This window comes from Platichthys flesus, chromosome 6, assembly GCF_949316205.1.
Source record: "Platichthys flesus chromosome 6, fPlaFle2.1, whole genome shotgun sequence".
NCBI classification, from domain to species: domain Eukaryota; kingdom Metazoa; phylum Chordata; class Actinopteri; order Pleuronectiformes; family Pleuronectidae; genus Platichthys; species Platichthys flesus.
In genome coordinates, this window is record NC_084950.1 from 18,212,578 (window position 1) to 18,225,886 (window position 13,309).

At 39.9% G+C, this 13,309-nt stretch overlaps 1 protein-coding gene across 1 annotated transcript in view; it reads right to left on the reverse strand.

Annotated features, from left to right (window-relative positions):
* Positions 1-10,040, reverse strand: part of tubgcp6 (tubulin gamma complex component 6) — a 29,074-nt gene extending 19,034 nt beyond the window's left edge. The window contains exons 1-10 of the mRNA XM_062389666.1: positions 9,758-10,040; positions 8,484-9,289; positions 8,155-8,318; positions 7,525-7,732; positions 6,417-6,575; positions 5,470-5,591; positions 5,263-5,326; positions 5,052-5,161; positions 4,773-4,864; positions 1,958-2,097 (exon numbers count right to left, since the gene is read on the reverse strand). Coding sequence (XP_062245650.1) covers positions 1,958-2,097; positions 4,773-4,864; positions 5,052-5,161; positions 5,263-5,326; positions 5,470-5,591; positions 6,417-6,575; positions 7,525-7,732; positions 8,155-8,318; positions 8,484-9,269 — 1,845 coding nt within the window. The 5' untranslated portion in view covers positions 9,270-9,289; positions 9,758-10,040. The remainder of the gene's footprint in view (positions 1-1,957; positions 2,098-4,772; positions 4,865-5,051; positions 5,162-5,262; positions 5,327-5,469; positions 5,592-6,416; positions 6,576-7,524; positions 7,733-8,154; positions 8,319-8,483; positions 9,290-9,757) is intronic.
* Positions 10,041-13,309: the final 3,269 nt, after the last annotated feature.

A 13,309-nucleotide genomic window follows, 5' to 3' on the forward strand; every position in this document is an offset into this window, starting at 1 on the left:
AAAAATAATATCCACATGAATCACTGTAACCCTGTGTATCATTTAATTATGTTTTATTGGGTTATAAAAAAGTTAAATACCCTTGAATGAAATATATTATTCTTTTTATTAAGACTATTTATATAATTTTGATCTTTACTAGATTACTTAAGTGCTCTGTATTCATGAGTTGTTTTGCATGTGGATTAAATATTCAATTTTAGCTGAATAGATATGTATAAAATATCAGTAGTCAAAGGAAGCGGTTTTATTATACAATAGAAAGCACATTAGTGGCCACCTCCTCAATTCACATATTTCATTCCATAATCTTAAATGCAGCTATCCTGCAGTTTCTCTCAGAATGACAGACCCCAGCAATCATGGAAATTGGCATAGAGAGAAAGAAGTAATTACAGAATGGCAAATGGATAGGAGCACAGGCCCTGCTGCTCGGGTCAGGTAGGTCAGATCATAGAGAACATTATGTGCTGGTGAATCAGCAGGTAATACACAGTGAAGTAAGAAAATTGAACACAATTAAATTACATAAAAACGTCAACGCTTCACTGAAGCTTTTCAATGGTTAAGTTTACTGCCATTGTGCCAAGTGAGGGTCCATCTCTATACAATTGTAACTTTAACACTCATAACTCTTTTTTAACTATACTACATTTAACTACTTTTTTTGAATGACAGGGTGACTCATACTGAAACTCAATATTAAGTATCCTAATCATTCAGACAATTCTGATCAATGCAACTGATAAGTCCAGTAATCAATTTGTAAACTGGCCGAAAAAACCAAATCAACTTTTGGATAATTTCATAGCTCCAAAGAGTGACCCAATTGGCACATGCGACCAGAAATCTGTGAAGGGCAACATAAAATGTTCCTTGGTTGCCTTGGTGTGCCAAACATATAACTCCTCTGTCTCTGTGTAATTTACAGAGTCATGTCGGACCCCACAGGCCTCGGGCTGGCCACGCCCCCATTCACTCACTCACACACAGAGACAGCGAAGCAGAGAGAAGAGATAAGAGGCGGTGAACAAGGTGGTAAATGTCAAACAGTGGTGACAAAAAGTTTGAATACAGTGTTTCCACGACTGCCCCCCAACACAAAACGAATAGTGCCACTGCTTCAGGATCAGAGCAGAAGAAGCATGAGCTCCCTCCACAACCCAGCTGACCTGCACTCAGTTTACACTTTAACAATAACCACAACTTATTGGGCCCTGAACAGTCCTGAAGTTTACTTAATCAGTTTATGAGACAAACATCTTTCTTTGAAGTCAGTTTGCATGCACAGCAACGATCCAGATTCATGATCCAACACCAAGATGTTTTATTTAGTTGGGGTGGCTGTGGCTGAGGGTGTTGTACAATGAAATATCCTGAACTGAAAGAATGACTCATTGCAATTTTGAGTCAATGTAGAAGTTATTTTCTTGATCAAATTCTTATTCAATTAGTCTAAAAAATAAAAATTCTAAATTGCAATAGCTATTAGGGACCTCCCTAATAAAATAATAAACGGTGGTCCTATGTTTTTAAAGGCCATCTTCAAATGAACAACAAAGGTCCACATTGACAGAAAGCAGAACAGAGTTCAAATGTCTGCAGTGAATAATGGAAAAACCTCTACATCAATACAAAAAGCAATTGAATCCCAATACTCATGAAGGTACATCGTACATGGATAATGTTTTGCACTTTCCACCCATGTGACAGTATTGATAATTTGTCTCAACCCTTGCAGGCACTCTGGATTTCAAAATAGGTCAAATTATTGTTGTGGTAGGTTGATAATTTGAGGAGTAGTTGTGGATCTGCTTTGTCACAGCAAATCTTTGCAAAGTCTAATATTAAATACTGATAAAGGTAAAAAAAACACAACTAATTTAAAGTGAATATATACAAATTATAATTAAGGATACATTTGCCTTATCTTTCTGTATAACTGTTCACAACCAACCTGTGGGCAGCAGATCTTCAGGAGGTTGATGGTTTTTCCGCAGACGTACACATCATTGGCGATGTGTTTGAGGAAGATGGGAACACAATCCTCCACATCCTTAGAGATCAGAGTGTAGCCTTGGATCCAGAAGTGTTTGTCTGCAGAATTGTAAAGAGGCCTGTTACACGATGTTCTAGACCAAAGCTTTTTGCTGGCCCGTATCGCCTCTGATAACAGTACAACTCTCACACAACTGAGGTACAGAGAGTAATAGCGGTGGCGAAATAGCCAGGAGCTTGCGCTGGGCCCAAAAAACTTTCCCTTATTAGTATGACTTACAGGCCATGGCAAAACTCTGGCTGCTTGAATTAACACTTGGAAATTGTTAGTGCTTAGCTCAGTGATCCTAAGCAAAAAGCATAAGAGAACATGAATGCACTGAGCTTCCTGAGCTCTTTACAGAAAGCCTGCGGCTTGCCAAGAAAGCTTAGCTGCTGATTGCCTCCCTGGCCGACGGACTTCGAGCAGAACAATGACATTTGTGTGTCCTCCAAAAAGCAGGCGCGAGAAGTGCAGAGGTTCACTGCAGGAGTTGATGAGGTGTAACCGATGAGCAAATGAACCTCTTAGCCAGACGCAGCCGAGGTGACGGTCTGACCTTCAATGGGGTGTTGCATGACATACAGTATTTGGACAGGCTATACTGATTCATATAAAACCATATTTATTGACTACTGTCAAAATGACGCAATCACTGTGTGTACTTGTTTGGGGAACACAGTTTAAACAAAATAAGTTAATACTCGTAAAAAATTCACTAACATGAGGCTGCAGCTCAAATTTATTTTCATCATCAATTAATCTGACATTTACTTCCTCTATGCATTGTTTTGTCATCAGTATTGGTTTGTCGGTCCAACACTGTAAATGTGTTGGATATTCAAAAATAAATAAATAAAATGGATATTCATTTTAGACTATATTATGATATGAATAATAATATTTAGTTAAAGTATTAGTTTTGTGTCAAATTGTTGTCGGTTAATGCAATAAAAAGTCAATTAAAAAGGAAAAAATCATATCAGCAACTATCTTGATGAGTTAAATGTGTAAATAATAACTAAACCTATATTATTAATCTTGTTGACTTGTGATGTTACATTATCCAAAATGTTTCAAACAATGTCCAGAGCCCGAGAAATCTCCAGTTTAATTCAAAACGTTACATTTTGATATCCTTTTAAATCGGGTCATATCCATTTTGCCAGTGGCTTTTTCCGTCTCTACTATAACTTCTGGGGCAAACAATGTTAACTGAAGGGAAAACAAACTGCTACCCAGTTAGCCTGTCATCTGTTTTTTCTCTTCCACAAATATTTGTCCCTCTTAATAGATCACTGTTCCTCATTGCCCATTGCTGTGCATTCTGTCGCCGAAGCTCTTCCAGTAAAGGGCAAATGTGGAACAAAGCGTCCCCAAGAAGATAATAGGACAAGAAATAGTGAAGAGAACGACTCCCATTATACCATATGCTTCACAATGTCATTGTCTTTTGTTATTATTTTGATTAATAGACCTCTAACAGCCTAAGTTATATAGGCTGCTTTCAGACATGCACTTAACTCCAGATCCTCTGGATTTTCTCCAGACGAGGTGCATGTGCGAACGCAAATGTCTTAGTGGAACAGAATTCGATGTGTGAATACAGGAGGGGATCCCCGCTGGTTTCACCATGAACGTTTGGGGGCAGCTGATGGCATTTTTAATGCACGACAGACGCAAAAATGGAAATAATATGTCACTTCCTGCCCCGGTCTGCTGCCCCTGGCTGCACCCGGCTGCTCCACCTCTCACCTGAATAACGTGGGGTATTTGTTGCTGTTGTGAACGTGTCTGTGCAGAGAACCTCCCGCTGCGTTGTGCATGTGTAAGGGCCAACTGTGGTTTAACTCAGTGGCCAATTCTCAGAATTATACTCGCATGTCACATCTAAAAATGGCTAGATTATGCGTTTTATTAGTTTCGGACCATTAGATAGACAAAACATGAGATTTGGGGTTGAGTTTTTATATGATGTTTTTTTTAATCAAATTATAAATCTGTAAAAATAAGAAATAAAAATCAGCAATTTAACTGGCAATATAAATAATGGTTAGTTGCAGTCCTAATTGTAACACTCAATAAAGTTTGAATGCGTCTTCATATAAAACAGTTAATATTAAAATCCAGTCTTGGTAATGAAAGCGATTGAAGACATGTAACGGGACATGGCATTGTAGAGCAGCGTGACCAAGGCAACAGAAGCAGTTCAGTTCCTGCAGAGTGCAGATGGGTGTGTCTTTATCTGCCTGTAAGCCTCATCACCTCCTGTCTCCACTTCACTCTCCTGCGCTCCTTAAGGAGTCGAGTCATTAATTGGACTAAAAATATATTCAGCCAGATTAGATTTGTCAAGGGCAATTACAAGAGAGAAGATGTAAGAACGAGAGAAAAAACTAATTTATGTTGTAAAACGTTTTGTTTTACCCAGCTGGGTGTGCCAACTGAAGAGAATAAAGGAAGAGCATTCATTTGTGTTTGTCCCTGTGGCTAACTGGGCGGAGATGGCTCTGGTCCCCACAGCTGTGGTCGCTGATTCTGTTTCCCACTGATTATCATCCAATAACTTCATGACGTCCTTTATAGACACAAGGATAAATCCAACTAGGCAATAAAGTCTGTAATGAAATCTATTTTTTTTTTCTGCTAGACAATCTGTCTGTGAGGCCTCTCATTTTCAGAACCTGCTGACTGAAGCCAGAGTGTTTATGGGACAGCGTGTGTGTCAACTCACCTCTGGAGCTGAGGTACTCCTCGTTGACCTGGATCATGAATTCGCCATGAACATCCCGGAACACGCCACTATACACCCAGTCATACACAAACCTGAGTGAAGCACAGTAAAAACAGTCACACACCATCCTGACAAGTCTGTAGAAAACAGATCAATACAGCAAGTTCCACTAATCAGTGAAGTAAAGTCATGTTCTTGGGTTATAATAGGGGGCAAGGTCATTATGGGTCATATATTTGGATTTAAGGACACGTTTGTAAGAGGAGCTCAGTGACCGACCTTGTGTAGGGTTCACAGCAGCTCTTCAGCAGCGACAGCAGGACCGGATAGTTCTCGTTGCCGCAGTTATGCTGTGCTTCATTGTACAGGTAGGACAGCAGTTTAACACCCTGAGGAGAGCCACATGGCACAGAGCTGACACCCCATCTGATAGGCTAAACACAGCCATGATGGATGACATATTGCAGTTTGCAGATAAAAGAGCACTCACTGCAGGGAAGGTAGCCTGGCCCACACCCAAAGGCCCGTCAACACAGCACAGCTCTGACAGGTACCTTAGATTAAAAGAAAGCAGAGATCAGATGATATTTGCATCAATGTCCTCACTGTCTGGACACGACTGTAAGGATGACCGGGTGAGGTTTAAAAGTGTGACATGCACGCTAAACACCAACAAAAGAAAAGGACTTGACCTCACCTGAGTTGGCGGCCAACTTTACGAAAGAGGAAGCTGATGGTCAACAGGCTGAGTGTGGGTGAAGTGCTGAGAACACAAGCTCTGTAGTAATGCAGATACTTCCTGAGACCTCCTGTAAAAGCCTTTGAGAGAAACAGGTTATTTGCAGATGTAAAACCACTGAACAGCTCAGTTGAACTTGTGCATAGATTGATAAATGCACCTTTCTTATAACATATTTAGCATTTTGTACTTGAATGATAGGTTTACACATTTGATTTCATATGGGGGACAGTCCTAATTTCACCTTAAAATGTATTCAGTCTGAGTTTGGTTTGAAATAATGTGGAAGATAGTTCAGTCATCCTCTGCTCAAAAAGATTCACAAATGAGGGAAACTGTCACATAAATGCGAACAGATATCCCCTACATCTAACACAGATTGCTGAAAGCTTATATAAACATTTGATCCAAATTCACAAGAAATCACAGTTAAAATAAATCTTTTGATGGCCAGTTTGAGCCGAAATAGGGCTGTCGCGATAATCCAATATTGGTAATGAGTAAAATTTTTCAAAAATTGCTCCCATTGTGATTACACTCCACCATGGTTAGTTTAAGTTGGTAGAGTAGAATTAATAAATATAACAATGTGCTGAGAAAAACTCATCTCTCTCCGATTATGATTATTAATATATCTCCATGGTGTTGGATATCATTGATGAGCTAAGGATTTATCAATACCACTTACATTTGTGTATTTCATTATTTCTTTAAGTAGCATAATTATAAATGTATAATTTAAATTTGAAATAAAACATTTTATGATTTGTATATGTGTACACAAATTATTTGGAAATGCAATGAATTACAACTTGTAGCATCTGCTCCCAACAAAATACATGTAGAGAAAAGTAGGCGTAAGATGTGCAGTCTCAGTGGTATTAATTAGGATTATACACACATACCTGGAAGACTAGGCCCTTCTTGTCGGCACTCTTCAGAGTAAAGTTACTCAGCCTCAAGTAGTTGGTGCCATACTGGGCCACCTCCCTCAGGAGACGAGACACGCTCTCTGGAGAGGCTCCCGAGATGCACACTCCAGGCCTGACGTCAAACTGAATACTCTGGGAAGCAGATAAGATGTTTACAGATGGTGGCCGAACAGTGAGAGAATAAGTGTACGGTCTAATAACATCCAATAAAATAGCCCTGCAGCAAAGACGGTCTTACTTAAGCTCATGTTATTGAATTTTTGTGGAGGTTGTCAGAGTCACCTCCATGGTGATTTCAGAAGGTATGGTGGTGCATTTATATCTGACTGAATTACATACTCAGACATTTGTTATTTTGTCCTTCTCGTTCTTTTATTAGAGATGGAAAAGAATTCCTTCCGGGATGACGAAAACAACACAGACAGTATTATGCACCATCACACACCACAGCTTCCAAGATTACTTTTGAGTTAAGTAAACACTTCTCTGACCGTCTGAACAAGTATCTCACATGTAGCATTTGATGCATGAACATTTTATTAAGTTATATTTTCAAGATATTGTGTCCATATTTTGTTCTAGCCTCCATGTTAATGATACATTACTGCTAGAGAAACGACGTAAAGGGTAAGAGAGTAATCAAGGGAATTGTGATTCGTTTTATGTTGTCTTCTGGAAATATAAAAACTTAATGGGAAACAATAAAGCAAGAGAAAATCTCTCTGGTGGTTACTGTTGTTTTAGCATTGAGAATATTTAAATTAATATCTTCATCATTTAATGTCTCGTGACTCAAGAGTATGCTTGACACTGTCACATTTTGTCTTGTTTTATTTTAACAGAGTAAATATGCAGTTATAAATCAACAGGGTGTCCTTGCTTATCACAGATGTATGAGGTGTCTGCTAAATCTCATTGCCTGATTCCCTTTTCTCTAGTGGGATTTAGTAATTATGTGCTGTTGTAGTGCTTTTATAACTTCCCTCACGTTTATCTCTTCGGTGTGACAGAGCCCTAAAATAACAATCATTTTATTTTTATTGCATATTATAGACTCTGAAATGATAATCATTAAATGCACCTGGTTAAGAGGGAAGGTTGTGGACGCCACTCCGATCAGGACATTGAGGAGGTTGGAAACCAGTTGTGTCTGAGAGTCCAGCGGGAGGACAGGGGAGAGGGTCCCAGTGCTCACCACCCTCATCTCCCCCTCCCAAAGACGATAGAGCTGGTCGAAGGCCTCCCTGCCTCCCTCTGTTAGGTAGAGAGACTCACTTTTCCCTGGTGGGCTGGTGAGAGAAACAGAGTGGCATTCGAACGGTCAAACGGTGGGTTAACTATGTAGCTTTTTTTTTATTTTACCCTCATGTCATGTCTGAAAAGGGCTTATGTTGCTTGCTCAATCGCATCCTATTCTTTGTTTAATTGGACTTTGTGTTACGTTGTTGCATTTAACACTCGATCAACAGAAAACCTATGGATAACTTTTTGATATTGTGATTATTGATAAATCATTGAATTTATTAATCTAATTCATTAATGATTAATCACCATATCCCCAATAATCAATAGGTTGACCAGTGAGAAAAGCAAGGACATTATTAGCAAATTAATAATGAATTACATGACATTAAAATCTTCACTGGAGAGTAATTTGACAATGACAATGATTAAGGTGCTTTAAAAGTTCCTACAGAGACATGGCACTAACCGTCCCACAGACTCCCAACAGCGGCGTCTTCCGGGCTCAAAAGTGCGGGCAGCTTCCCATATATCAATGTCTGGAACGGGGCTGGGCTCTGACTGAGAGTCTGGGGTCAGGTTGGACGACGACTGGAAGCCCTCATCCTCAGACTGATCTAAACAGGGGGGGACCTGCGCAGAGAGATAATAAGACTGACTATCACCTCGGTGCTTAACACTTAAATCAAACAAGGTCACAGCTATAAACCCGACCGCAGGCTGAACAAGGTATATCTAAAAAGGTCACAAAATAAACAATGTGCAGCTAAAATACTATCTTAAGCCATAGTGTCCTACCCTGATAGCCAGCCCAGTCACATCAATATTACTGGGAACAGGAGGCAGGTCCAGTCTTATATCTATGTCTGAAGTGCGAGTGTGCTGCAGTGCTCCAAACAGTGTCATCCTGGTGTCCTTTTCAAATTTTTCTTCCACTTCCGATTTGGTCCTCAGAGCTAGCAGCCCTGTACCTGGAGGGGCATCCATCAACCCCTGAGTTTCACAGAAACTCTCCAAAGTCCCCCATTCCTCCCCGCACACTAGCCCCCAAGCCCTGGCCTCTAGCCGCTGAAGCTCTTCGCTCTGGTAGCCCCAGGGTTGAGGCCTCCGCAGCACGGGCCGCTCTCGTCTCATGTAGTCCCTGTTAAAAGAGGTAGAGGGTGGAGGTGCAGAACCAGCCAGGTGCACAAGGAGCTCAAGAACTGCGTCTATTTCCTTCAGGCCAGAGGACGCTTCCTCCGGCAGCCTCCCGAGCTGGTCCTCCAACCTCTCTGCTTCCTCTCTGCACCCTGCCACCCGCAAGTCAAAGCATATCATCAGGACTCTGTTTCTGGGCGGCGCATGAGCGGTGGCACTCGGTCCTGAGGATGAAACTTTGCTGCCATCCAGAAACAGTTTGGAGAGCAGGGCATCGTAAGCACGCCTCTTGAGAGCCCTACGGAATCCTTCCTTTGAGACTCCACCCAGGGCTCGACGCTTCCATGACACTCCAGACAGGCTGCAGTCACACAGGGTACCCAGCAGCTCAGTGATGCTGCTGCTGTTACAACTGGGCTTCATGGGTTGATTTGGGCTTGAGTACATGGTGCCACTGTTGCCTCAGCCTGTAGTAGGGAAATAAAAGGATGTTAGTGGGTACAGTTCTGTTTCCCTGTCAGAAGAAGCTCAGCACTAGGATGAAAGGTAAATGGTCTGCATTTATAGAGAGATTTTCTTCTCTTGATGACCACTCCAAGCTCTTTACAGTACAGTTTTGCCCTTCATCCATTCACACACACATTCTGTCAGTGCATATATGTGCAGCACTTTATCCATCACACATCACTCATGCCACAGTTGTCAATACAACGTCCCAGTAAATGTTTACCCAGACCTTAGACATTATCAGAACGGTCCGGCACATCCAGGACAAGGTTTTACCTTGTGTGATTAGTTTACATATACATGGGGCACCAGACACAGCTAAGACACACAGTTTAGCTATGCTAACTCAAGCTAACGTTTAAAACATCAAACTGCGTGCTTGATTATCAAACTAGTAACACGCTAAAATCCTCTTTGACACGATTTACCTTCTTGGTTTGGTTTGCTATCAGTGGATTCAGGGGACAGCTTCAGGCTTGTATCCTCCACAGGCGACTGCTTCCCATGCATGCTACCGTTTGTTATGAGCCAGCTTCATCTCTACCAATACGTTTCCGTGTTGAGTTTAGCTGTGGAGCACATGAAGCTCTGTGGGTGAAGACTCTGAGCAGCTCCCACAGGGTCTGTATCATCCAGTGGTTTCTTGTTTCAGGGCTTTACGGCCAGTTTATACACATTGATGTAACTGTAGCTAGCGAGAAGCGAGCTGTTAGCTTCATTCATCTGTCAGTGTCTATCGCGGCGCTACAACATTTGGAAACCGCCCCCTTGAATATGATTGGAGAGTAGAATATTCGGACTGCAGCAATTGGTTCAGAACTTAGCAGCGGCTAAAGTGATTGGTCCTTGTTGTTTGTCAATCACACGAGGGTAAACCTGTTATTCATCACACGCATTGCTGCGTTCAGGTGAAATGGAAAATGTGTAAATATGAGCTTCGTACAATTTACTTCGATTATAGCATACTTGCAGACGATATATGATTATTTGTTGTACTTGGTTTGGTCTAATTAAGCAAATCAATTACAAAATGTGGCTTTCATCCTTTCTAAATTTTTATTTGAGTACATATACAACAGCACTACCGGCGGGGATTGTAATTTTTGGGTTGACACTTCAACTTTAAGCCTATTTTTGAATACAAAATTAAATATACCACTATCTAAAAGCGTATACTTTCGTTGTGAGTAAGCAAAACAAAAAATTGACAGAATTTACAGAACTCAGCAGCTCAGTCGCTTTCAATTGCTTTTAACACTTTTTACTTCGTTGCTCCCATGGACAGCTAATGTATCATCTAGGTATCAAGAAACGCGGGATTTTGAAACTCGATACTCATGAATCTACAATGAGCACAAACAAGAGACAGGGCGTGGACTTTTAGTTAATACTCACAGCTTCTTGTTTTGATCCGCTGAATAGAAGCTGATCATCACTGTATCATCACATTATATGACATACTGTGTATTACTATTTCCTAGAGTTGTTTAATTCACATGAAGCATTCAGTGGCTTTGCTCTGAGAAAGGTGTTTATAACAAATAAACTTGTCTTACTTACTGCACCTCCATTCCCTGTCCAGCAATGCACTTTGCGTGATTATGCTCTGGTTTGGTTCATTATATTAAAAGGAAGTTCGAGTTTTATCAGGTTAAACTGAGGTGAAAAATAGTGAGTAATATCCCGCCACACACACACCCCTTTAATTAAGGAGGAATCTCTCCAGATGGAGATTAAGAACTCTATACATGAGAATGAGACAGATATGAAAAACTGTGAACCTATCCTACATTACATACTATCATCCTACAGTGCCGGGATCTTACCAAGTATGCAGCACATGCATTCTGCTGTTCTGTCACATGATAACGTCATATGAAATTGGAGACATATTATTGATCTATTATCTAAAATTCTGTTCACCCTGGGGATGCTGCAGGGTATAGTGTAGAGAGTGTAGAGTATGGTCATATATGACTGGTAGTGAAAAAAGACACAACCTAATTTTCATAAAAGCCTACTCCTTATTTGCAAGGCAGTTACATAAAACAGACAAGTCATGAATTATTTGGGTTAAAAATAACTTGGTCAAGAAAAACAATTCAGCGAAATTACATTAAAAGAATTCAATGAGGGAAAGTGCATGAAGAGAGAGAGGAAGAGGCTTCAAAGAAAGTTACAACTCAAATAACACCCTAGAAGGCTCTCAGAAAAAAGGATGATTTAACAAAATGACTTTAAAGGCTTAAAGCAATCTTTGAGTCAGCTGACCTGGTTTCCTCAGGCAGATCATTCCAGAGCCTCAGGGCCTCTTTATGCTTCTGAAACAGATGACACCTTTCAACGAGGTACACATATATCAAATTGGACATTTAAGCTTTCCACCTGAGCTTGGAAATAGCCTCAAAGCCTCAAATAGTGGGACTCTGTTATCCTTGAGAATGAGAAATAAGATGTGTCAAATAAAAATATAACATTTCTTACATCTAGCATTGATAAACACGAAGCATAAAACTTTTTGAAAACCTCTTGAAACTAGGATGGTGGTAGACAACATAACTCTGCCAAGACTCGACAGTCCCCTCATGAAAACACTTTGAAATTCACCTTATCTACATTTTTATTTGGATCTGCACCAAATTAAACACACTCATGAATACCAGTCCTCTAGAAATGCTTGATTATTTTCAACAAGATCCATTAATTACTCTGAACTCAAACCCCCAAACTCCAAATGAAAAAAGTATAACAATCTACACTTGAATCTGCCCCCTAATCTGGATCCGCCCCAAAATGTGAAAGGTTTTTTCCTGACCCAACTGCATCTTCCCAGAATCCTAATGACTAATACACAAACACAGACAAAAACATAACATCCTCTGCAGAAGCAATTATTATCCTTAATGTGGATTTATAGTGCAAATAACTTACGTATTTCTGTATTTACACTGTTAATTCTTGTGCAAAATATCTTCTATCCTTTCAATATTAAGGGCCCAAGCACTGACAGGCACCAACAAACAGTGAGGCCCTATTGAAATTGTAAGGATTATTATTATTATTTTTAATGCAAATTAATTTACTTTTTAAGGGCTTTAACATGTTCAAAATTCTTACCAAAAATGTGCTGAAAATTAGAAAGTGGTGAAAATTTACTTTAAATTATTTATTTTTTAATTAATTTTTTTACCTCCTGCACACAATTGGACTGCGCAGGATTCATTTAATGTAATTGAATTTACCATCAACCTTCTTGTTGAAGAACATCCACTCTACCCCCATGGCCAATCCTATATTCACATTTAGGATTGGATTACCTGTTCATCCCCATGAGAAACTAAGCACAGGAAGAAGATGGACAAATTATTGTGTGTGTGTCTGTGTCATTCTATGCTGCTTTTGATATAAATTTCAGAGAATACCATTGTATATTCTACTTTACTACATATATTTGTCAGCATTTTTAAAAGTTACTTTTATATTTTTGGATTTTAGATACTGGATGATTTAAAAATCTATTGTTAGAGAATAAACTAGTAGTTTCCAGCCTTGGCTTCTGACACCTTACAAGAATCACAGTGTGGGACACATTTAATATAATATAATTCTGAAAATTGATGCAAAACCGTCTAGTTTATATTCCGTGATCAAATAAATGACACATTGTTCCCATCAGCTAGCAAAAGGAGTAAGGGTCACTCATTACTCATTAATCAAATCAAACCTCCGGCCTCCTGAACTTTTACTTTGAAGGTGGGCTGTCTCTCTGTCCCCCTCTGGATGTCCTCCTTCAAGTTTAGCTTCTCAGATTGACTTCCACTTCATGCACATGAAGATTTTAACCCACATTTTTATTGTGATGGAGCCCTGCATAGTGAATGAAGTTAAAACGATTGCTCTTAGTAAGTGCAGTATCACTGATTTCCAGAGTTTCGAAGGGCATGGCTATTAAGATATCACAGCACAAGTGCAATGCACAT